Consider the following 24,445-nt stretch of genomic DNA (forward strand, 5'->3'; position numbering starts at 1 on the left):
TCCCTTGAAGAGCCAGGTCAGTTTAAAGATCAGATGAAGGGTAGGAGATGCCTCTGAACTAGAGCATGTATACAAGTTCATGGAAATTTTCAAGTATATAAAGGTTTGCTGACTGGGTCATAAATGTTCTGATTCTAATTTTCTGTGTTTTATCTTCAACATGAGTAATTTGGGCCACTTGCTATAAATATTTCTCTGACTGAAAATGAGTTACAACTACTTAAAACTTTTAAAAGATTGGTAGAGTGGAGAAGATTATTTAAGACTAGCCACTGAGTGTGCTGGTTAAGAAAAGTTTTAGTTTGGCCCATTACCCTTTTATTACTGTCATCCAAGATTCACACTTCTATCAGTATCCTTTGAGAAACAGCCTTTCAGAGATTTACCTATGGTAATTCCCAGATGTGAAGGAGGCAGGAAACTCCACTGAAAACTCCAAGTTCAGCAAAACATGCTCCATATTCGTATCAATAAAAGCTAAGTGATTACAGGGGGAATAAAACCCACAAGTACTTGTGCTATTTTTGTCTATTGAGAAGCAAAATGTGGGGCTTCCTTCAGCAATGGTTTCGTATAGTCATAATTAGCTAGCATTTTATTAAAACACTGAAGATCCACAGCTTTATCTTAGACTGTTCTTAAACAGCTCTTAATCATATTCATCTCTGCAAGGATTCATCCTTTGGCACAAAAGCAGTGAGAAACAGAGCTTTGGCAAACACTCTGCAGGGAGCAGGTTCATTGTCTGGTCCCTGCTGTCACCTGGCACAAACCGACACACTGCTCAGAAGCCAGCTCATCTTGTTAGCATGTCTTTATTCTACCCTTCACTTCCGACACCTCCCCAAGATCCCCTAAATCCTCATCAGGTCCTAAGCCAAAGAGAAGATGGTAGTCATCGGTCCCCAGCAGTCTTGAGAAAAGCAATGACAAGGAAAGAGCAGTTAGGTCATGCACCAGCAGCTGGGACCTGGCTGGTGCGCCAGCCCTTGTGACACTCTCTCCTTTGCTGACAGAAGCCTCCACCTCCCAAGATTATTCTACAACCCAAAGGCTGGAGACATTCATCTTTTTATAACTGTGAAAACAAGCATAATACTTCCATACATTCTAAATAACTGTGCCCTATCCCAGAGCTTTCCCCATTCCAAAGAGCAGGCTTGCTGGCGGCTCTGGCAAAGGAACAAGCCGGTGACTCTGATACTTCGATTCCCAAACATTGCTGCTAAACGCCTCGCTCCTCCGACGGCCTCTTCAAAAGCAGCCGCACTGCAAACGCGGTTTCGGCCTCCGTCCTCCAGCCCGGGAGGCTGCTTTCCCCGGGGACACCTAACCCAAACCTGCGCTGTCGCTCCGGACGCCTGGATGCCCGGCCTGGGCCAGCGCCGAGCACAGGGGCCCGGTTCGGAGGCCAAGCCAGTCGGGCCTCGCCGTCGGCTGCCCCCCGCGAGGGGCACCGGGCGGGAAGGAAGGGGACAGGCGCTGCGCCAGCCGGGACCCCGCCCGCCCCGCCGGCACCCCGCCCCTCGGGGCCGCAGTGCCCCGCACGCGGCCGTCACGGGTCAGCCCGCACAGGCCGCCCGCGCCCTCCGGCGCCGGGCCCCTCACGCCCCCTCCCCGCCGCTCCCAACGCCGCCCAGCCTCAAGGTCGCGCCGCGCCCGAGCCCGCAGCTCGGCCCGGGACCCCCGGACCCCGCCCCCGGCCCTCACCGGACTTGGGCGGGTAGCGGTACACGGAGTTGGACGGGATGTCCACCTCCTCCACGCCCGCGTGCTGCCGGCTCGTCAGGGCCCCCATGGCCGCCACGCCCGCGCCGCCCTGCGCGCCTCACCGCGGCCGCGGGCCCCGCGCCCGGGCTCGGGGTCGGCTGCCCGCCGCGGCCCGCTGGGGCTCGGCGCTGCGGCTCTGGCGGCGGGGGACCCCCGGCGCGCCGCGCACCATCCTCCGCCGGGCCGGGGCGGCGCTCTGCCGAGGGGGCCGCGGGCTGGGCCGGGGGCGCCGCCGCCGCCTCAGGCCGCGTGATGTCAGCGGCGGCTCGCGCGCGGGGACCGCGGCGGCCACGGCCAATAGCGGGGCGGGGCGGGAGCGCCCGCGCGCTGCAGCCAATGGGCGGCGGGATGCGGCGGGAGCGGCGGCGGCTTCGCGCGGGCCGGGGCCGCGTCCCCCGCCGAGCCCGGTTCGTACTGCCGCGCGGGAGCCGCCTGCCCCGCAGCCCCCGAGGCCGCGGCCGCGAGCTCGCTCCCCATTGTCCCAGACGCTCGGCCCCGAGGAAGCCGTGTGCAGCCCCAGCCCTCGGCATCTCCCAGCCGCGGCCAGGAGCCCTGCAGCGCGGCGCCCCGACGCAGCCCGGCAGTCCGCTGGGCTCCCGAGCGGGGACGACTGCGCGGTGTCAGCATGTCCCACGCCCCCAGCGCCTCGGCCGCACAACTCCCTGCAGCCCCACCTCCGGGGGGTCGCGGAGATTAGTCAGCGCCGGGGACCCGCTAGGAAGATGTCGCGGGTCCTCTCCTGTAGCTCCTTTCAGCCCGCTGAACCCTCTGCACGCTGCTTACGGGTCCCTTGGGCCCTCCTGTAGCCCTGAAGTTAGGAGCACATCAGCCCAAGATCAGATCAGACGTTCAAGCGCCGAGGGCACCTTTTGGAAACTTTGAGATGGCCTCGTGTGAAGAGTGCATGCCGGGGAGCCCTGATGGAGCCCAGCAGAAAGGGGGCTTGATGGAAACACCAACAGCGGGAAGCTTGGACAGGCTGAAAATGTCATGCCAAAGCTTAGTTACAGACATGTGTGTTTTAAACCTTTGATATGTGGGTCCCTGTTCTTTCCTGAGAGGATGGACTGATAAGCAAAAATGTCAACTGCTGGAACATGACTTCAACAACTTTCCAATGGGTAAAGTACAGTTTTGAGTATCTAGTCCCCTTGATTGGGTTTGTGGAGCCAAATTACAGAGTCTGGCTCTTTCCTGATTATGTTTTGCGTTTTCCATTGCTTCAGCAGCAGCCAACAGATATGGTGCTAAAGGTACCTGCTCCCAGCACCTTGGCTTTCTCCAAGGTCCCCAGGATGGCAGGAACACATCTCTGTCATTTATATTGTCAGGGCCTGAGCTACAGGGCAAGTCCCTGGCTGAGACAAGCCGATGGACAGCCCCTCCCATGCACAAGGCTCCCTGGCAGTGTCCAGAGCCCTCCCTCCAATCCCCGAAGGCTTTCTGACATCCCTTTGGGAGTGAACTGGTGTCTTCCTTGATACTCCTGTCACCACACACAGGTCCTACTTTGTAACTACAGGGCTAAAGTAAAATAGAAGTCATGAAGAATCTAGAATCGCCTCAAAATCAAAGGCCTTCAGCACATCAGAGTAAAATGTTGCCTTGTAATATTGGGCTCTGCTCAGGAACCTTTGTTCTTCCTGCACTCCGTGTTTTGTAAAGGGGATACCATCTTCTTTATGGGTTTATCTGCATCTGAAGGTGTCTTCTTCCCAGCCAGGGCCAGGTGGGGATGTGCCTCAGTGGGGCAGCTCAGTCCTGTTGCTCGCAAGGATCTCCTCTGGTCCCACCTCAGCCTCCTCTGAGCCTGGGAAATGGGTTCACTCCCCATCTCGGATAACACTCTCAAGACTATAATTTAGGATGATGTAACACATCCTCCCACAAATGAGTCATGAATCCAGTGCTTGGAATAGTAAAGAAAAACAAGGTTTAGTGCAATAAAATTAGCGGACATTCGGTGAACACTGTCTATGTGCCAGGCCCTATTTTAAATGCTTTTACACATATTAGAACATTCATCCTTCACAGCAACCCTATGAAGTACGTGTTAGTAACATCCCCATTTTACAGTTGAAGAAACCGAAGCACAGAAAAAGCGCTGGACTTTGAGTTGGACAAATGAAGAGACCTTAGCCAGTTGTGTGACTTTGGTCTAAGCTCCCAGCATTGAGTGTCAGTCTGTGGGTCGGTGAAACAGCCCAGCTCTCCGTGGCTGTTGTGAAGAGGCAGTAAATGACTCAAGGTTCAGTTAAAAAGAAGCCATAACCTGCCGCCTGCGGCCAAGAGGCAGAAGAGAAACAGAAAGGGGTTTGCTCAGAGAAAACTCTAGATGAAAGAGAATTTCTGTGAATTCACCGAGTTAGAGTCCCACCTCTACACTGTAATCACATAGTGTTCCAGTTTGGGAAAAGAGAACTTCAGCCAGTGCCCAGGACAAAGGCGAGGTGGGCAGCCACCTCGGGGGGCCAGGCCTGCATTCCTCGCTGGGTCTTCCTTGACCCCACTTGGCTTTCACCTGAGATCTGGGCCAGGGAAAGGGCCTGAGGGAGAGGACGGCACAGATGAGGAAAAATCCAGAAGTGACTTTACCAAAAGAGCCGTAAAAATGCTTTTGACTTGAGGAAATGGTCTGCTGAGGGGTGGCCCAGCGTGCCCAGGGAAACCCCAAGCGAACATGGAGCAGCCTTGGTGTACACAGCCTCCCAGTTCCCAGCCGCTTCCGTGCTGCGGACGCAGCCCTCGGGAGACTCCCACCAGGAGCCCAGCGTTTAAGGGTCTCAGGGGTTTCCTCTGAGCAACTGAGGAAGGCAGGGAGGTAAAAGTCACACCTTTATTAGGCTGGAGCCCTTCCCAACCTGACTCTAAGGCGGAAAGGAGACCACGTGGGCAAAATACAGGAACAAGTAATTTCTAGGTCAGCTCGTCCCCCTGAGCCTTTAATTTTATTCCTTTTGCTGTCCTGGTTTCAGCTCGGAGGTGCATTTTCCACCTTTGTAACACATCCGCTCAGTTCAACAAATCTCACAGATTCCTCTAACAGGAAGGAGAGAGAGCCTGCCGGTGAGAAGCTGAGACTCTGCCCTGTGTGTGGCACAGCATTCCCAGGGCAGCAGGGTAGGGGTTGCCTCGGGGCCCTGAAGGAACCACGGCAGGCCCCTTCTTGGCTGTTTGCTTGGCTGTTCTGCCCCTGCTAGGGGGACAGGGAGATGAGAACCTTGGCTGTTCTGCATGATTACAGAGTCTCTCCAAAAGGTAGGGCCCAGTTAGCAACACAGGGCCCCCGATTCCTCTCCCAGTCCTTGACCCAGGGCTTCAGTGCACTGCAGCTGAAACCACCAGCAGAAGACGCAACATCCTGCCCCAGGGCAGTGTGCTTCGGGACCCTGCCAGCGGTCCCTCTGGCAACCAAAGGCTCTCAGCTGAAAAAAGTAACGTCGTCCATTAGGAAATCAGCAGTCAGGCTTTCATATTTTGCTTCTTGCCAAATGTGAATTCCTCATTGTTAATTTCCTCAGCTGCGTGTGGCTAACAAGGGAGAACTGTTCAAACAGGCTGCAAACTTCAGCTGGGTTTGTAGCTTCTTAATCTGCTTTTCAAGTTAAGGCCAGAATGAAAGACAATGTTTACACTGCCCAGGATGGCGGGGCCCAGGGGAAGGGAGTCAGGGGCCTAGGGGCATAAACTTCACCTTGGCGTTCACTCAGTGTCTGCAGATGCCTCGCCTCTCTCAGGCCAGTTCCAGCCCTGCTGGCCAGGCATCTGGCATTTGGCAAACTAAGGGACCCAGGATATGAATCCTACTAAAGGACTTTAAAGAAATCAGGAGAGTCCATTCCATCTTGCTTTTCTTTAGTTTCAGGTCATTTCTATCAAATACCAGACCCTGTACCTTCACTTCTGAGTTCATTTACCCCGCCTTTGTTTTGGTTTTGAACTCAACCCCACCTGGGGCTGCACATTCTGTGAGATCAAGTCAGTGTGAAAAGAACGTACCACTAACTTCTCAGTCCAGGATCACCTCCGCTGCCCCTTCTGCCCTCCTCGGGTAAACCCACCAGCAGGTGCCAAGCCCAGCATCTGTCTCCTGCTACCCAGAGAAACCAGAATGTGGGAGAGGCAGCGTGGTGACAGCCCCCACACTTCTCTTTCACAAATGCTCAGCTGTGGTTACTTAGAATATCAAAGGCAGAAAATTAGAACAAATTCTTTTCCTTCTCCCAGAGTTTCTTGACAATGCTCTTTTTGGCTGGAGCTCAGATGTGGGAGAAGCTTAGAGGTCATCTAGCCCAGCCCTCCTCACCTGACAGAAGACACAGCTGCAGCCTGGAGAGGGAAAGGACTTGCCTAAGGCCCCTGAGTGGCAGAGCGGGCAGACCTCCAGGACCCCAGGCTCCATGCACTGGCCTCGCCATAGGAACCTGCACTGCCGGTTTGCTTTCTCGTTTTGCAAGGCAGGTCTTCTAGAGCAGGTGTAAAGGGAGGAATCAGCTCAAGGAAGAAGCTCAGAAACACAACACAGATGCAGTACTGACAGTGTCCTGCCCTTGCATGGAAGACATCCATAACCACGCTCACGTTGGAATAAGAAAGTCAGGGAGCGCCTCTCAGCTGGAGTCTCTGTACACCCACCTTCTCCTCTGAAACTGGAGCTGAGGTTGGATGGGTCGCCGAACTCCTCCCGGGCACAGGAGCCAAGATGCAGATGAGAGAAGACACGTGAGGGCAGCCACGAGGGTTAGGTCGGCCCTTTAGCAAGAGGGTTAGACATGTCACGAACACACTAGTAGTGTGTCCTCGCTGAGGTCTGAGCGTGGCTCAAGTCCACCACAGGCTGGCCACTCAGTAATTTCATTTACAATGACACACGTACTCCTGGGTCTGTTGCTTGTTTATTTAAGTGATAACCACGGTCCCCACTAGGCTACTTCAAAGCTGGCGTGTGAGCCTGACAGTGATAACTAGAGATACCGCCTACTGTGGTGGCTCTCACAGTAAACTGTTGGAAGCCTTAGATCTTTGTCATGCACCATGAGGTGTTTATTATATTGCTCAGGTGTATACTGTTATCTTTTGTATTCCAAGGTGAAATCTGTGTCTGAAAAGAGAGCTGGCAGTTTCAGGAGGCTCTTCCCTGGTTTTCCTGCCTCTTGGTGTTTTCTCATCCATTCTAAAAATCATTCTCAGGTTAACTGTCCTGATGGGCAGCTGTCCTCATGTTACTCCCTTGTCCATATACCTGCAGTGGCTCCCTATTACCTTAAATAAGACAGATGTTTGATCCCCCAGCCCTTCCCTCCCTCTGCTTCCCAATAACTCCAGCACTTGCAGGGCCAAAAAGCGAGCTCTCTTTCCAGTGCAGAGCCTGCAGCTCCGAAAGCAGCTATCGTTCCTGCTCCTGTGCTTGCACGTGAGAAGCCCTCGTACTTGGGCCGCTCCTGGGTGCCGATGTGAATCCCACTCAGGTGAAATCTGACCTTTTCCATGAAGCCATCTCTGTGGCCACAGTTGGCTCTTCTTTCTCAGAAGTCCGATTGCATGAATACTTTTCTAATTCATTTGATCCTTATAGAGAGGATGTCCCCAGCCTCCACAGGCAGAAGGCATATCTAAGGCTCTGGAGCCACACAGAACAAGGCTGTATTATTCTAGCCCTTCTGTTATTGTCTGTATGTCTTGGGAAAGTTCCTCAACCTCTCTGAGCATGGTTGCCTTCTCTAGAAATGGCCACGTAAAGAGCAAAGAGCTATTTGAGCATTTAGTGAGACAAGGTATAGAAAGCCCCGGCACAGTTCCTGGCACACAGCAGATGCTCAGCAAATACTGCTTTTTTTTTTTTTAATTAAAAAAGGAATTATTGCAAAGTGGTTAAATTCCAAAATACAATTATTTAAAGTCAGAGTTCCAGGATTTCAGAGCCAGGATGTGCATTCGAGACGCTTGCCTTCATCATGCACATAAGGAGACTAAGATTAGTGCTCAGTGGCTGGAGGCAGAGCCCGGGCTTTGGAGCTCCACCTTTAGGGGCCCACTGGAACTCAAATGCCAGGAATGCATCTACCCCCTCACACTTGTGGCTGCTGGACAGCCAGGGAAAAGTCAGCCTGTAGCCCTTCTCCTCCCCAAAGTGCAGCAGCCCAAGTTACTGCCCTGGAAGCAAATGCCGCCCCCAAATGGCCCTCTAACCCCTGGCGGGCTGGATCGCCATGTCTGGACTGGTGCAGGTGTGTATTTGTGAATTGCCATAGTTAACTTTGCACCTATGTATTATTTGCTTACTAGAGAGAAAGCTCACTGGGTTGGGGCCTGTTTTCCAGAGTTGATTGTTCAGGAACTTTGCCAGCCAGTTGTTAAACTGACAGTAGCTTGAAATTGTCCATTTGGGGACTATTTAAACCACAGAAACCATCAAGTCCTGCAAATCAGGGCTTCCCCCACTCCCCAGAGCCAGTTTACCAGCACACCCCTGGTCTTAGATTTCTTCGAATCCCCTAAAAGGACTGGGCATATTGTTTCCCATATGTAAATGTTCATTAATTAAACAGTGATTTAAATACATAGAAAGAATAATAATTTTTAAGCAATGACTCCACCCAAGCACTTTGGAATGCATTGTCTTATTTAATCTTCAAAACAACCCTAGAGATAAGTGCTGTTATTGTTCCCATTTCTCAGATGAGGAAACTGAAGCTCACTCAGCCGGGCCCAGGGAGCAGGAACTTGCCTGAGGTTCATCTGAGTCCAGAGCCTCAGGTCTTACCCACAGACTTCCTGTCCTACTAGCCTCCATGGGGAACTCCGGTTCCAGGGCCAGGCCTGCTGGTCCCCGAGCCAGCCAAGGGGTTCTCTCTGCAGTGGTGCCCATGATAAAGGGCAATGCCTGGGCACTTCTCTCCAGCCCTTGCTACTCTCTAAACCCAATCTGCCTTCTTTATCCTACTTTCTTCCTTCTACATCATTTCTTTATCTGAGTTAGGACCGTTTTTCAACAAGCCCTTTGGTCCTCTGTCTCCTGTTGTCTATGGAAGTTCTTCTTGGCCTTAAACTTTTCTCCAAGAGCTCTGGCAGATGAATAACCTGCCCTCTGGTAAACACTTCCATGAACCTCGTGCTCTGTAACTGCCTTGGGGCCTGGCCAGACACCCTGTCTCCTTGCACAGTCTCTTCTGATGACTGGGCTCTGTACATAACCTGGTCAGTAGTGGGGCTCTGACTGCTCCCAGGCTGTAAGCTCTCCTGGGCATGGATATGCTGGTGATAGAGGCGCATTCTGGTGGTTTCCCAATTCTGATGTGTACAACCCAGTGCTCTCATTCTCAGTAAATACTTCCTTCCTCTTTATTCAGAACACTGCCCTGTGTTTATTAACAGCACTCCGAGCTTGGCCCAAAGAATGATCTGTTGTGGCTTGGGCTCTTGGGGTCAGGAAATAGCACACGCCCATCATTTGCCCCAAGGTGCCCCGGGTTTCTGAAGGAGGAGGGCACCTATCACCACCAAGCTTGCAAAAAAAAATGATTAGGGGATTTATTTTAAGCAAACTCATCTCTTCCAGGACTTGTTTTCCTTTTTTTTCCCCTCCACGTCCCCCTTCCTGTGTTCCCTCCTGGCTTCCTGTGTGCCTGAAATTTTCTGAAACTTCAAACAGTATCTCATCAGAAACTCCAGACCTTTTCAACACTTCTCTCCCTTCTGCTGAGTCCTATTTAAATTCCCTCTATGACTCTGGGATTCAGAGGTAAGCAAGTGAATCTAGATCATCCTCACTAGCTGCATGGCCCTCGTTTAGATGGTACAAATGTGCATCAACACCCTCTCTACTTCTGCATGTGTGGAGGATCAACCTTGCTGCCCCTTGAAAATTAGGAGAGGCCAAGTGATTCTTCAGGACAACGAATGGTGAACAGAGGCGGAGAGCTATATTACTTGCGGGTGAAAGCATTTAATTGCCAGTGTTCAACTCTCCAACCCTCTCATTGCCTTCTGGTGTGTTTCAGGTGGTGCAAAGGGACAGAAAGGAAACACTTTAGGCTTTGTGGTCCGTACTGCAACAACTCAGCTCTACTGTAGCACTAAAGCAGTCATAGGTATTAATAAGGATAGCTGTGGTGCAATAAAACTTTCTTTATAAAAATAGGCAGCAGTCTGAGGGAGGGCTCTAGTTTGGATCTTTGCCAGCTGGTAGCTCCCAGTCCGGATCATTATGTCACTGCCCAAAGGGCAGGTCTTCTTGAGAGTCACCAAACTGAGTGAACCTTGTCTGGGTGAGAAGTAAAACTTTAGGATTGCGGTTAGTCAACAGAGCTTAGCCTAACCTGATTAACTTGAGGAGTCTCTGCACCAACTTGAGAAAGCATGTGCCATTTCTTGTGGATGAAGTAAATGATACTGACCCCCTGCCACTGCCCAGGGTACTCCAAGCCTTGCTGTGGGTAAAATTGTAACATTTCCAGAATATCTCCCCTGGCTTGAGTACATCTCCATATCAATAGGTGCTCAAGGGTGGAGAGAAGTATGGCTTTAGAGTATTTGCATCATTCCTCAGGGGTGGAGAGAAGTTCATCTCCATATCAATGGGTAATTACCTGGGCAAAGGAGGACTTATCTGTACCTGAGAGGTAAGGGAAGGGCCGGTTTTGCTTCTGCTGGAACAGGAAAGAGGGAAGGGCCGGGACTGCAGTTTTTAAGCAAAAAATAAATAAAACAAAAAAATAAATAAACAGATTTTAAACTTTATTTCTCCCTTTGACTGATTTTGGTTTTTAGAGGTATTTTGCCCCGGGAGGTCCTCTCCCCGGACATACACTTGCCTAATCAAACTTAGCATCTCCCCCACCCCACTGTCTTCGAACAGGTGCCCCAGGGTCCTTGCTATGAACTTGCTTGCAACATAACTATGCTTTGGCCTGCACTGTTTCTTATTCCAAAACTTCCCTTCCTTCTCCTTTCTACCTACCTAAATCCTTACCCACTCCAGTTCTCCCTCCTCCCAGGAGCCTTCCTGGACTATCTCCCTTTGACCTAAGCTTACCCACTGGGATCAGAGTTGCTCCCTGAGGTCATGAAAAAGAGAAGAGAGCCAGCTCTTGGCGCAAGTGATCCATGTTGGTAAAAGGGCTCCGCAGAGCTCACCCAGCAGTTAGGGGAGGGAGGGACTAAGCCAGGCAGAAAGGTAAGTCTCTTCTGCAATGGAATCAATCTTTCATACCCACAGTGCAGTGCTGGGAGATATGTACATGTGGGATTAAATAACAAAGAACAGCAAGGGAAAGATTAATACAAGTTTGAGGATTATGCATCTTTCTGGGAAGGAGAAGAGGGTATGCATTTAGAGAGGATCATGGGAGGGTTTTCAAAGGTGCTGGTCTTGGGCTTCTGACATTCAATACTGGGTACACAGGTGGTTCTTCATTATTCTTCAAACTGGGCCTAGGTTATACACAAACTCTTGGTATATGATACGATATATGTCTCCAAAAAAAAAGGGCAGGTCAGTTGGAAGGCTGCCTCCAACCTGAAGTCAGCAGCTGCCCCAGCAACAGGCCTCCTGTGTTTTAGGTGGGGCCAGAGAGGCTGAGCTCCACACCAGTTAGTTCCTGTCCCATCCGGAGAAAGTGGCTGGGGAGCCTGAGTCTAGGCAGACTGCAGAAGAACCCTGAGAATGAGGGGCCTTCTCAGAAAGTTGTCTCTGCCCTGCCTCTCTCTGCACCCCGCCACAGCCCCAACCTCTGGTGTGTGCTTCCAAAGGACTGCCAGACTCACCTACCATGAGACACGCCCGGCAACTGGAGGCAGGGCTGCCTTATCACTGGGCTGGCAGGTAGAGGACAGAAAGTACAGGCCACCAGTGCTGCTTTGGGGAAATGCCATTAACTGTGCCAAGAGTGGTATGGCCTTTGTCCCTTGTGGGGCTGGTGATATTCGGTGAACATGTATAAACCAGCTGGTATAAACCAGCATGAAGTCATCACTGGGGACTAGCTTTGACCTTCCTGACACTTCCAACCACTCAGGCCAGCTTTTCTATATTTTCAGTACCAATGAGGGAGAAGTTGAAGTGGATGCTGGTGGGTAGGCAGGCTGAGAAAGGACAATGTGACATTTGAGAGCACCGGCTCTGGGATCCAACACCCAGACCTGAGTTCAGATCTCCATGCCACCCTGAGCTAGCTGAGTGACCTTGGGCAAATCACTTAACCTCTATGACCCAGCTTTTCTCATTTGTTAATTGGGGATACGCACAGTCCCCACCTCCGTGGATTGTTGTATTAAATAAGGTGATCCAAATAAGGAATTTAGCACAGAGATGGGTTCATGGTACATTCTCAACAGACATAAATCTCAATTATCAAAGAGGAGGTCTGGGATTTGCCTGGAGCTAGAAGCAGTACTCCTGCACTAAGCCCCAGTCCTCTTTAAGGAAAAGAACTAGAAAAAATTAGTGCTTCAGAAGTGGTAAGGTCTACCTAAGCCACCAGATAGAAGAAACAGAATAAATTTGCTATTAAAAAGAGTAGCAAACAATAGTTTGCACTAAACAAACAAAAGCCAGCAATAACATTAGAAGTCCAGGAACAGAGAAGGGACTCCCACCTATCAGTCCTGAGTCCCCACCTCCCGGGCCTGACCTTCAGGAAGCGGCTCCTGCCTAACCCAGCTGCCCGATGGGCCTCAGCGCCGTTCGCCTTCATGGTATCTTCGTATCCTGGCACTTGCATCCTTTCCCATTCTCTCTCTCCTCTCAACACCTTTCTGCCTCTCCTGGCCACCTTGTCGCTTTATCTTGGCACCTTGAAGCTGCATTAGGGAAATAAGAAATAAGATTTTGAGGGAGGAGAAAAGAAGGGAGGGAGGGGAAGGAAGGAGGGAAAGGAGGAAAGAAGGAAGAGAGGAGGGAGGGAGGGAAGGAGAGAGGGGAAAATGGAAATGGTATTTGGGATCAACCAAACCCATATCTAATCCCAGTGCTACCAAAATAGGGCGGGGGCTGTGTGACCTTGAATAGGTTCCTCAACCTCTCTGAGCCTCAGGCCCATTGGAGTTACAAGTCAGAGATGTGCAGAGGTGTACCAAGTTTCCCAGGGAGCCTGCATGTGGGGTGGCTGTTCAACACCTGAGTACCCTCAAGTTCCCTCTCTCAGCTTTTTTGGACCTGTTTGGGTCAGGGTGGAAGGGGCAGAAAGGAAGAAAAAGGAATATGGATCAAATGCCCTGCAGAGATGATGGAGGGGATTATCAGCCTCTCCCCTCTCCACTAGGGAGGCACAAGACAGCTGGTGTTCCCTTTTCCCCACAGGGGCTCACTCATTTTCGAGCACCCCCAGTGGAAATCCCAGTGCCCTCAATAGTTCTTCTACGGCAAGGGCACCCTTGTGAGCCCCACGGAGGTGACAGCTACCACATTAGGGGTGAGAGCATGCTGTCACGGTTACTGCAAGGTTCTGGAAGTAGGCTTGGCCAGCACCTCCCTCCACCACTTGTTGCTCTGACCTTGGCTAATAAGCTCCTCCCTCCTCTGTGGCTTAACTGCCTCACTTGTGAAATGGGCCTCTTGTCTTGTGAGGACAGAAAGGAGTTAACAGACAGAAACTCTTAGAAAGGGGCCTGGCTCACCGGAAGCACTACAGGAGGTGCTGGGGAAATGGCAGCTATGCGTTCTGGTTCGGTTAACCCCCGTTGCCCATCTCAGCATCCACTCAGGCTTACTTTACAACATCCCCGAACCACCGCAGGGAACACGGGCTGAGGGTGTTTCCAGCGCAGCCTCATGGCTCCTGTAGCTTAGACCATTGATGTAATGAGGAATTGAGTTTTATTTGTTATTAATGAGCATGTTTTTATTGCTTCTGTGTTACCTGCTGCACATTGTCCTCTCAGATTAAAATAATACCTCCATTAATAATACCTTGCACTTGGAGAGCAGCTTTCATCCCCACAGCGCAAAGCCCTCTGCAGACATGACCTCATTCATTCTCCCTGAGCTCCCAGGAGGGGGACAACTACACTGAACTGCCTGAAAAGGGGAGCCCTACCCACATTCATCTCCATGCAGAATTCTCAGAAGCCTAAGTATTGATCAAGCATCTCCATACTCAGGACTGCAAATCACAGGCAGAAGAACTCTCTGTGCCCAGAGGGACCTATGCCCACAGAAGAAACCCAGAACTCGAGTGTCTTTGGCTTGGGGGTCTCGCCTTCCCTACCCCTTCCAGGGGCCCATAGCTGTGCCCTACAAATGGTAAACAGTAAAGAAACCTTCAGAATAAACTGCCTGGATATCCAGGAAAAAATAGGTTTGGTGGTTTTGCTGTTTTCAGGACCTTTACCTACCTTGAGAATTTCTTTATTAAGAGTTAAGGGCACCTGTAGCCTGAAATGCCTCTGCCCACCCAGGTAGATCCTGCTACTCATGGCCTTAGCACGTTTGACACCTGTATGTACTTGTGAAAACTGGAGCCCCACGAAGACAGTACTTCCTTGTTCTGAAGCTGCTTGTGGCCCGAGCTCCCTGGCAATGCAAACTGCTGGCTGCTCACTTTTGTTTCCACCTTGCAATTACTGGAAGGGAAGGGCTGCAAGCTGTGCTCTACTCTCTAGGTCTCAGCCCATGTGCACCTTGGGGATGTGACAAGTCTCAGCAGGCAAAAAGCTGACTACTATCCCTTCAAAACAAACAAAAAGACAGGGTAAATGGGATAAACTCATTATAATGCCCTAGGCTGTTTTTCATCAGCACATACACATTGGGTGTAATTTTTTCCTTATTTGTATTCTATTTTTTATATGGTGAAGTGCCCTTAGATGGAGAGTTAAATCCGCTTCAGGCAAAGTCAGAATAGAACGATGGCTTGCTTTCTACTTAGCCTCCTGTTCGGCAGACCCTTAACTGAAATATAGTCTGATTGGTATTTCAGATCCCAAGATGTTTTTCAGAAACAGAAATTCTAACAGTGAATTTTTGTAATATTTACCTCCCTAACCTCCTTGCCCCATCCTCAGTCTGTTTAAATGCCTAGTTCTTTCCCCACCCCAAGGACTCCTAAACACAAACCCTGAAGGTCAAATCCTAATCCAGAAAATGGAAGCTCAGTGCATATACTTTGTTTTTAAATGACTAGGGTTGAGAGCCAGTCAGAGTCTGCATAGAAAGACTCTTATTTTTAAAAAGATGGTAGAAATTAAAGCTTGAGTGAAGTCAATCAATTTAAGAAAAAAATTCTCAGTTTGGGGGATATTAGTCATTAAGAAAGTCTCATTTTTTTTCCCCTTGCAATTACACTTAGTGGACGTCAACATTGGCTTACATGGTCACACAGAGCAAAGTTTTTGGTCTAAAAGGGTAGGAGGTAGAAGACTGCTTAGCCCTTGGGGAGGGTACTGACCGGAAGAAGGCATGAAACGGGTCTCGGCAGGCAAAAAGCTGACTCCTATCCGTTCAAAACAAACAAACAAAGACAGACTAAATGGGAATAACCTCATTATACTGCCCGAAGCTGTTTTCCATCAGTACATACACACTGGGTGCACATATCGGGCACGTTATATTTCAATAAAAGGCTTACAAAAGTAGAGCTACTTGAAAGTTAAAAAGAAAATAAACAATTTTGAGACTCGAGCAGCTGCACAGGTCCTGTCTCTCTTCTATTTTGATCATTCTGTTTCTCGAGATGACCACATCTTTCAGAGGAAATGAGTCAAAGCCACTCTGTCTTGCTTTTCCAGCTGAGCATGTTCGGTTTCAATGAAGTAATGAATGAACTTATCCGCACCACCCCCAAGCCCACAACAGCAAACAGACGGCCTCGGCCAATCAGCACACAGTCAAGGTTTTCAAGTTGAGTTCAAACCGGCCCAGGGGAGGCCAATCAGCACTCACGGCTCCGCCTCAAAAGCCCGGCCGTGGCCAACCACAAGCCCGGAAGAGCCAAAACACAGCGGCCGGCCAATGCTAGGGAGCCCCACGGCGCCGGCTTCCGCCAATGGGCGCGGCCGAGCAGAAAGAGAAACAGAGCGAGCCGCAGGCCTTGGGATTCGAATCGGACGTCCGCACGGAGCCGGCGCCGGCCGAGTGCGCGAACCAATCAGCGGCTGCGGCTCGTGGCCTCGAACGTTGGGACCCTCCCCGCCCCGCGCCGTTGTTTGTGGTGTCGACAACCGCGGGAGCCGGGTCACAACACTCGCCTGGCGGCGGGCAGCGGCGAGGTCCCAGGCCGCGGCGGCGGCGAGCACGAGCCCAGGACGCCGCCCTCCCGCGGCCGCCGAGCCATGTCGGTGAACATGGACGAGCTGCGGCACCAGGTCATGATCAACCAGTTCGTGCTGGCCGCGGGCTGCGCGGCCGACCAGGCAAAGCAGCTGCTACAGGCGGCCCACTGGCAGTTCGAGGTGCGTGCGGGCCGGAGTGAGCGCGCCGGCGGCCCGGGGACCCGAGGGGCGGGGACGCGGGCGGTGCGCTGTTTACCGCGCCGGTCGACGATCCGCGGCCTCGGGGCCTGCGTGGGGCGCGCCTGGGGCCGGGGGCGCAGCACCGGGCGGACGAGCCTGTTCGTGGACCGGGCCGGCGGTAGGCTTCCTGCCCCTTGCCGGTTAACCGCCGCCCTGCCGCTGTGTTTGTCCGCAGACCGCCCTGAGCACGTTTTTCCAAGAAACCAACATTCCCAACAGCCACCACCACCACCAGATGGTAAGTACGGCACCGGCGGGGGCCGCCGAGGGCACGGGCCGGGCCGCTGTCATCGCCGGCGGTGACAGCCATGTTGCCGGGGAGCGCCCGCCGCGATGTAAACAAAGAGCCAAAATGTCTTCCAGGAAAGTGAGGCCCGGGCCGGCCGCGAGGGCCGGCCGCCTGCGTCGCTCCACTTCGGCCTAAGAGCTCGGGGTCGAGGGGCACCGGGATCGGCGAGGCAGCTGGGAGCTGGGCCCCGGGGGAGGGGGCCTGGGAGTGGGGTGTCGGTGTTTATGGGGGGCCCCACTTGCTGGTTGAGTGGCAGCCCCCCAGCCACAGAAGCAGCTCTACAGGGAACAGGAAGAGAGGATAAATCCACCCTGGCTCAGGGAGCTGGGCTCTCCCCAGATATGTTCATTTCCTCCTGTTGGTGGGAAAAGGACATGCCCTGAGCGTGGAGGACATACAGATCCTGACAAGATAAGGCCAAGGATTTGCATTTGATTTCAGTACGCGAAGACACGTACAGGAAATAGAAGTAGTTCCAGTCTGAATTTTGCTTCTCTTTTCCAAACTGGCCCCCGGGCCCAAGCCTCTGCCCTCCTGGCCAGTGGGGTGTCCTGCCTTCCAAGAGCACAGGACATCCCTTTCACTTCAGCGGCTTGCATGCCTTCTCCACCCCACCCCCCTAGTTACCTATTAGCCCTGCCGGGGGACGGAGGCACTGGGCCCTGAGATAGGGGTTGTAAAACATTATTCCCCAGGAGATGTGTTGTGGCTTCTGGAGTGCATTTTTGGCATTTTTAACACTTGGTGTCCTTGCTCATGGTTCCCTTCTCAGAGCTGCCACCCTGCCAGGGGGAGCCACAAATGGTTCCTCGGCTGTCTTGTCCTTGGCGTCCTGTTTTCATCTAGCTGCAAAGGACAAGTGGGGGGAAGGGTCTGTCTTGACCTTTTAACCAGCTTTTCTCTTAGAATGGCTCATGCTCTATAAAAAAAAACACAACATGTTTTGGAATGTGATGGGAGAATTGTACTGGCTGCAGGCCTGCCTGTGGCAGCTGAAGCCGGTTTCTTTGTAAACCTGAGGAGGGTTGTCTCCAGGAGACCCTGCCCTGCCTGCACATGACTGCCGGAAAGCTTCACTCCCACCTTGCACTTCAGCCTGAGAAGGCTCTGCTTCCATCTCTCAAAAGAGCCTTGTGCTTTGCTCCACCAACTGTGGCCATGCCAAAAGGCCCAGGGCTCCAGCAGAGCCATTCTGGGTGCTGAGAACAGGGAGGCTCACCCAGGAGAGCTGGGACTGGTGACGCTTTAGGTCCTGCTGCTCCTCTTCAAATTCCAAGGGATTTGCGATCCTCTTTGAAGCATCTTTGAAGGCAGGGGGCAGGTTTTATAATAGACATAATTGGTATGTCCATCAGTGCACCAAGTATTGAGTTCAAACAGACTTCATCAACACAGTGGAGAACGCCTCCCTCCTGGAGCCGGTAATATATTTGTAGAGACAATAAAAGGAAAAAGTTAAATAAAACCTGACCAGTAAAGGCATAATAGCAATACCAGAAGTGACCCAGGGCATGAGTAACTGATAAACGGTTGTTTGGTAGATTACTGTACATTCAGTCGGGGGCATCTTCCCAATGAAGGTGGGGGGTCCTGGTTTGGACTGGGAGGGGCCAAGAAGCGGAGAAAGGCCCTCTGGATGGGAGGTGGTGGGACACTGCGAGGGCACAGTGGACATGGGTGTGCTTGAGAAGCCGGAAAGCACCAGACACAGTTGTTAGAAGCACAGAGCTGGAGGGGCTATTTTTTAGAGCGTCTGGTCCAAACCCCTGGTTTATGGTTTTACCAAAGCAGAGAGAAACTCCACAGAAGTTCGGGAACTTGCCCAGCTCACACAGGCTTGTTCCGGAGCCAGGCGATCCCGGCTCTCCGGTGCAGGATGGCTTTGAGGAGACAGGCTTCGCTGGCTTGGTGATCTGGGGAAATATTGGTGGTGTGATGCAATTGGCTCTACCGCCCCCCCCATTCATTGTTTCTTGCTGCTCAGAAGTCAGCTCCGGGGTTGGGGTGGGAGGGCGGAGAATGGTGAGGGGAGGAGGGAAATGGTCTGGGTGGGGCCAGGCCTGCTCTGAGTCCTGTGGCTGCCCCTGAGGAAGACAATGGTTGGAGCACCCTAGCTGCTGGTACCGGGCCAGCCCTGGTAACAGGACGGGTTTTGCCTCCCACCCTCCCGTGGGCTGCTCCCTGAGTCTGGCTGGAGTTTAGCTGCAGAGCTGTGAAAGCTCTCTCTGCTAGGTGAAGAGCCCTAGAATCTTGCTCCCCAAGCTCCATGCCTGGGGGAGGGGCCAGTGTTGCTAAAATTAGGAGAAATTCAAAGAAGGACTCCATGGCTTCCTGGGAAAGGCAGAAGCTGCTGTGAGGTCAGAATGTGCTCTGTGTAGGCCTTGTTCTCTGCTGCCCCTTCCCCATGCCCCTGGCAAGACACTTGTGGATGGCACTCCTATCCCAGCCTTGCTACTGCCCCCGATGTTCACAGGGAGAGCATCAGTTATCCCACCCTCACCAGCCCCTGCCCTTCCTGGCTGGTGTCCCTGCTCAAAATGGGTGGGTGATAGTTGGGAGTTTGGGGAGGCCCCCTCCCAGAGTAGTGGCAGAAGACAGCAGATGTTGGGATATTAATAACAACCTCCAGAAAGGGCTGAGGGGCCAAACAGGCTGAGATGCCAGTCTCTGACCCAGGGAGCACGAAGGGAGATGCTGGGGCCGTCTCCTGGGTGTGAGGCTGTGCCTGACTGTAAGTGCAGATAGATGGGAGCTGGGCGGAGGTTGAGAGCTTGGGCCTGTGGGGCCAGGAGTTCCATCTTCTCACTTGTACCCTGCAGTGGGTTTGTTTTGGTCAGGTGACGTGAGCTCAGGACCTGTATTTCCTCATCTGTAATACACAGAATAATCAAAATGACCTAGCATCGTTGTGAGATGCAAGATGATAGAAGCCAGGGCCCCAGGGCCTGCTGGCCGGTACTGGTAGTGTGGAAGGGGCCCAAACGCCAGGGAGAAGCCGTAGCTTCTAGGTCAGCAGAGATGGAGACCCTGGATCCGGCCGCCTTCCCCCGACCAACCACCTCAGGAATCCGAGGGTGGGTTCCTGAGGGAGCCAGCTGGTGTCTTCCCAGGAGGAGGCACTGAGCCGGTGTCCTGGGCTGCTCCCTTGTGCTCACTTTAATTTGACACCCTGGCTTCTGGTCAGAATTAACTGTTTACTTTTGACTCTCCTCAGGGTGTCATTCCCAAGCATCATGAAATGCTCTTTGGTTTTTATACAAATTGTTAGTATTTGTCCTTATTTTTTGTTTTTATTGGCTCAGGGTGAGAGGGGTGTGTTTGTCCTTTGGAGCTGCCTGTGGCCTGAAAAATGAGAATAAAGGAGGGGCCAGCCTGGGTGAGCCCCATCGGAGGCTCTGTGGAACCATGGAGCAAAGCTTGGAATAGGGGGCTCCTGTGGGCAGCCCTCCCGACAACTGTGCTCTCTCCCAGCAGATGTGCACCCCCAGCAACACACCTGCCACACCGCCCAACTTCCCCGACGCCCTGGCCATGTTCTCCAAGCTTCGTGCCTCCGAGGGCCTGCAGAGCAGCAATAGCTCCATGACAGCAGCGGCTTGCTCCCCTCCTGCAAACTTCAGCCCCTTCTGGGCCTCATCCCCACCCAGTCACCAGGCCGCCTGGATCCCACCCTCCTCCCCCACAGCCCACAGCTTCCACCACCTCCACCACCCACAGCCCACGTGGCCCCCCGGAGCACAGCAGGGGGGTGCCCAGCAGAAAGCCATGGCTGCCGTGGATGGCCAGAGATGACACTGGATGCCGCCGGGCACTGGGCTGGAGTGGGGGCAGTCCAGGGCCGAGGGGACACAGCAGGGGCAGGGTGGGGGGAAGCCAGGGTGGGTGGGGGTTTCCTGAAGATCGCACTGGAAGATTTTATAGAAGAATTTTTGTGGGTGGGTGGGGACAGTAAACTTCCTGAGCCACTTGGGTCCTTCAGGAGTTTCTCTTCAGGCAAGTTTTTTTCTCTTTTTAATATATAACTATAATATATATGAATATATAAATATGACTAATGTATGTGAGAACGGGGCTGGTCAGCCAGGGTGTTAGGATCAGTAGGGAAGGGCCAGAGGGCCCTCCTCTTGGACCAGCACCCCTTCTCAGCCAGTCCCAGGGCAGGTGTTTGGAAGCCAGGGGTGTGACCTTACAGTCACATAAGGTGCCTGCTAGTTGCCTCCTTTCAAAGGTCATACCTGGAATGGGGAGAGGGAGCCCACCGCTGCGCGCTCTGGGCAGCGGCTGTAGGAGCAGCTCCCAGTGGTGCCGGTGCCCGTGGTGGGAGCCTCTCTCGCATCACACGGGTCCCTGCCCCCATCAGTGGGGGCACAGGGCTTGTGCACAACCAGAGCTGGCATGGGTCCCACCCAGGCTTTCAGGGACTTGGTCCTCCGCAGCCATCTGCCTCCCACTGTGTCCAGACCAGTCGGATGACAGAGCAGAGAGCTGGCCTTTGGATTTCGTTCCCAAATCAATCATCTCACCAGGGTGAAATTTTAATTTAAAAAGTGAAGAGACCTTTCTAAGTTCCCTGGTTTGCAGTGCCTTTATTTACCTTGGTAGGAGACGTGCTGGCCTTGGGGTGGAGGGAGGGGCTCGGCTGGCTGTGGTTGGGGAAAGGCTCCATTGCCATGTGGCTGGTCTGGGTGTTCTGACAAGAGGCGTCCAGTCCAGGGGCTTGACGGGACAGGCTGGATCCAGTTGGGTGTGTGGAGGGAGGAAGGACTGGTCCTGACTTGGTTACTGTGACCCTCTTCCCTTCTGTGCCCTCACATGTGGCCCCCCCGACAGGCCAGTCCTCAGCCGTGGAGCCACTGTCTTCATCTGCAGTGGGAAGAGCTGCCCTCCCCGGCTGGTGGCCTGACGGTGGCCCCAGCCCCCTGCCTGGCCCACCAGGTACCTGCTGGCCAGGCCATCTCTGCTCTCCTGCTGTCCCGCCTTCGGGTAGCAGGCCGGGAGTGCACGCTGTGTGTTCATGCCCCCAAGGCCAACCAAAGCTGCTGGGGCTGCAGAGACGGGGTGGGCCCCCATGGGGACTGGCTTCCTTTCCCTTCCCACCTGCCCCACAGCCTACAGACTAGAATGGGGGCAGTGCTAGCAATTCCCCGTCCACTGGAGCCCTTTCTCAGATGCAGAGCCCTCCCAGTGCAGGTGGCTGGGTGGGCAGGGGGCCTGTGTGTGCACAGGGTGGCTGCGCCCGAGTCGGACTCCTGGTGAGCCCCTCCCTGCAGCCCCCGCCCAGCACGTGGGTGTCCTCTGCCCGGTCAGTCGTCAGGGTACTACGGCAGGCTCTGCAGACCGGGCCAAAAGGCTAGAGGGTTGGGCCCGAAACGGAGCGATGCTGGGGAAGGGCCCTGCCTGTCAAGCCGGCCACCCTGCTTATGGGCCTTCTCTAGTCTTCTCCAGTGCTGCTGTGGGGCAACCCAGCGGAGTGGGGAGCAGACCGGGGAGCCAGCTGCCCCAGGCCTCTGCCTTTGATCATGTGCTTCGAGGCTGGCTTTGTCCTTTCAGTTTTGTTTCCTGCTTGGAAACCCCTGAAGCTTCTTCCCCCCTCACCCCTTATTCTGCCCACCTGCGCTTTCCCAGGCGGGGAGGGGAAGTCCCTTGCGGCATGTGGGCCGTCAGTGCTGGGACTTCGGTCCACCCTGGTACTGGGCACAGCGTGGGGGGTGGGCCAGGCCCAGGTGTGGGACTTGGGGGTGGCCTGGGGTGCTTAGGGAATGTTGCTCCTTGTCCTTCCGTGAGTGTTGGGGAGGCCTGGGTGCTGAGGGCTGGTCTGTCCCTGCTACCATTCCTCCCAGCCAAGCTGGTGAGTTTGATTCTACACCAGAGACACTAAGCCAGCGACCTGACATTTCTCAGGCAGGGTGAGAGAAACAGGAGCCCTGGCTGGAGCGCAGGGGCCGGTTCTTCCTGCTTGCAGAGAAAGGGACCCCTGCCCAGAGGGTTGGGTCATTAAGTACAGATGACAGGGATCTCAGCAGACTAGGGAGAGAAGGGGGAGGCCCCCCTCTCAGGACCCCTGCAGCCAGCCCCGCCCCCTTTGCCCACACAGGACAGGGTAGAAACCCTTGTCTGAGCTGTTTCCAGCCACACTTTCCTGTGTGATGCTGTCACTCCCTCCTGTCACACTGTAAGCAGGCCTCATGCCCCAGACTTCACTTCCCCATGTCAGAGGGGAAGATGGGGGCTGGTGGTGCCAATGGAAACATACCTGAAGGCAGAGGACCCTTCCATGTCTGTAGAAGCCTGGGGGTGGCGGGCGGGGGGTAGGGGGCAAGTGTCCCTGGTACCCAGCCTGGGCTTGGGCTGGGGGCCATGGGTACAGATTTGCATCCCCCCAAGCTCTGCCCTACCTGTGGTCCCGTGTCCTCCCACCTGCCAAGACTTCAGTGCAAAGAGCGCCGGGGATAGCAGGGAGCCCTCTTGGTCCTTTGGTGCCAGGTGGGAGCAGTACCAGAGCTAGGCGGCAAGGCCCCAAGGCAAATGCCAGTCACCTGTGAACCTCCTCCCAGGTGAACTTCCTCCTAGCACGCTTCTACCTTCCTAGGAAGAGGAGGGCGGCGGGAGGCAGGCCAGCCCCAGCAGCCCCTGGGCCTGAGCTCCCGCCTCTGCAGCAGCCACTCAAGGGTAAGCTGCAGAGATGGCAAACAGGAGCCTTCCCAGGTGGCTGGTGGCACCCCCAGGAGATGGTGCCAGGAGCCAGGCAGAGCTCTGAGCAGCAGTGGGAGAGCAGCTGCCACCCTCACCTTAGCTCCAAGGTACAGCTCACACGTGGACACCTGACATCCCACTCTCAAAGTGCCCTCGTCAGCAGGGCCACCTTGAAGCCAGATTGCCCAGATGGGAAGGCAGCAGTACCCAGTACTCCTCACGGGTCAGGAGAGAGCTGGTGGGTGACAGCAGGCTCCAGAGAGCCCGGAAAATGGACTGTCCTGTCCCTTCCCAACCCTGGGTACAATGCTCAAGCCTCCCGAGGCCCCAGCACCCTCAGAGAACAGTGTGATTTGTTTGGGGTCCGAGGCTATAAACCAGGCCTGCTCCCTCAGAGGCACCTGGAGCTGGGACAGTCTGGAGGCACTCGCTCAGAGTGGGCCCTCCTTACTCTGTCTCCTGAGCCGGGACCCAAGAAACGCTTTATTTACGGCTCTCCTCGGTGAGCAGTGGTGGACCGCGGCCCCCGGGTGGGCTCCTCAAGCCCTTCTCCAGATGGCATGTCCATGTGCATCCCCAGCCCTGCTGGCAGGTGTGCCACCTCACTGGGACTGGGTGGGTGGGCCACATTCGGCTGGGAGAGGCGCACCTCAGAGGAAACCGGTCTCTCTCTCCGTTGACGAGCAGTTGCTGTGAGACAGGAGGGCTTTGTCTCACTCCCCACACCCACCCTGGCCCACAGCATGCCCAAAGCCCAGGGGAGTCCGGAGCAGCCTGCCAGCCAGGCCCAGCCCAGCCGGGCATAGTGCCGCAGGGGACGCCTGGGCTGGGCGTGCAGGGCAAGCCCTCGGAGGAGCCAAGCAGACCTCCTTTATAAGCTCTGTGAGTTAAAAATAAACAAGCCCGCTGTTGGGCCAAGAGCCTGCCTCGTAAGTAGTGTTTCCTCTATTAATACAGGGACTATTAGGCAGTATTCACACAAATGGTTGCGGGATCCTTCCTAGACTGCACTTCTCTCTCTCCTGCTCCCATCACAGTCTAAGTGTCCCTGGAGTGAACAGAGGGTCAGGGGGGAGGAGGGTAAATGCCCCCAAGACAATCGTCCTGGGGGTCAGGGTCACAGACACAGGCCCTCGGTTGCCACCGAATCCTCTGCCCCAGCCTGCTACACTTGCTTTTCAGCGCTGGCTCTGGAGCCCGACAACTTGGGCTTGAATTCCAGTTCTGCAGCTTCCTAGCTGTGTG

At 53.9% G+C, this 24,445-nt stretch overlaps 3 protein-coding genes and 1 long non-coding RNA gene across 17 annotated transcripts in view; 1 reads left to right on the plus strand and 3 right to left on the minus strand.

Annotated features, from left to right (window-relative positions):
- The window catches only part of RNF157 (ring finger protein 157), a 62,582-nt gene extending 60,642 nt beyond the window's left edge, over positions 1-1,940 (minus strand). For all 13 annotated transcript variants that reach the window (XR_012130886.1, XR_012130883.1, XR_012130881.1 and 10 more), the window contains exon 1: positions 1,711-1,940. Coding sequence is in view for 6 of the 13 variants with exons in the window: in XM_036996884.2 (XP_036852779.1) it covers positions 1,711-1,798 (88 nt within the window). In the remaining 7 variants the exon portion in view is untranslated. The remainder of the gene's footprint in view (positions 1-1,710) is intronic.
- A 13,783-nt stretch (positions 1,941-15,723) lies between these two features.
- Positions 15,724-24,125, plus strand: UBALD2 (UBA like domain containing 2). 2 transcript variants are annotated; one of them, XM_036997108.2, is made up of 3 exons: positions 15,724-16,158; positions 16,394-16,456; positions 19,979-24,125. In XM_036997108.2, the coding sequence occupies exons 1-3, from the start codon at positions 16,039-16,041 to the stop codon at positions 20,297-20,299; spliced, it is 504 nt and encodes a 167-aa protein (XP_036853003.1). In that variant the 5' UTR covers positions 15,724-16,038; the 3' UTR covers positions 20,300-24,125. The 2 variants fall into 2 exon arrangements, with proteins under 2 accessions (XP_036853003.1, XP_036853004.1); XM_036997109.2 differs by having other exon boundaries at positions 15,747-16,158; positions 19,982-24,125.
- On the minus strand, positions 17,315-18,723 carry LOC140849200 (uncharacterized). Its single transcript, XR_012130887.1, has 3 exons — positions 18,291-18,723; positions 17,727-17,919; positions 17,315-17,426 (listed from the first exon to the last, which is right to left on the minus strand). It is a non-coding gene; the product is annotated as an uncharacterized lncRNA (long non-coding RNA).
- Positions 23,688-24,445, minus strand: part of QRICH2 (glutamine rich 2) — a 29,603-nt gene continuing 28,845 nt past the window's right edge. Inside the window, exon 22 of the mRNA XM_073232909.1 lies at positions 23,688-23,890. Coding sequence (XP_073089010.1) covers positions 23,688-23,890 — 203 coding nt within the window. The remainder of the gene's footprint in view (positions 23,891-24,445) is intronic.

This window comes from Manis javanica, chromosome 4 (genome assembly GCF_040802235.1).
Source record: "Manis javanica isolate MJ-LG chromosome 4, MJ_LKY, whole genome shotgun sequence".
In the NCBI taxonomy this organism is placed as follows: Eukaryota; Metazoa; Chordata; class Mammalia; order Pholidota; family Manidae; genus Manis; species Manis javanica.

Excerpts from the sequence above, each read along its gene's own strand:
- UBALD2 (XM_036997108.2), top strand. The coding sequence starts at position 16,039 with ATGTCGGTGAACATGGACGAGCTGCGGCACCAGGTCATGATCAACCAG. Across the intron at positions 16,159-16,393 it reads CGGCCCACTGGCAGTTCGAG|ACCGCCCTGAGCACGTTTTT; the intron begins GTGCGTGCGGGC and ends GTTTGTCCGCAG. Across the intron at positions 16,457-19,978 it reads GCCACCACCACCACCAGATG|CAGATGTGCACCCCCAGCAA; the intron begins GTAAGTACGGCA and ends GCTCTCTCCCAG.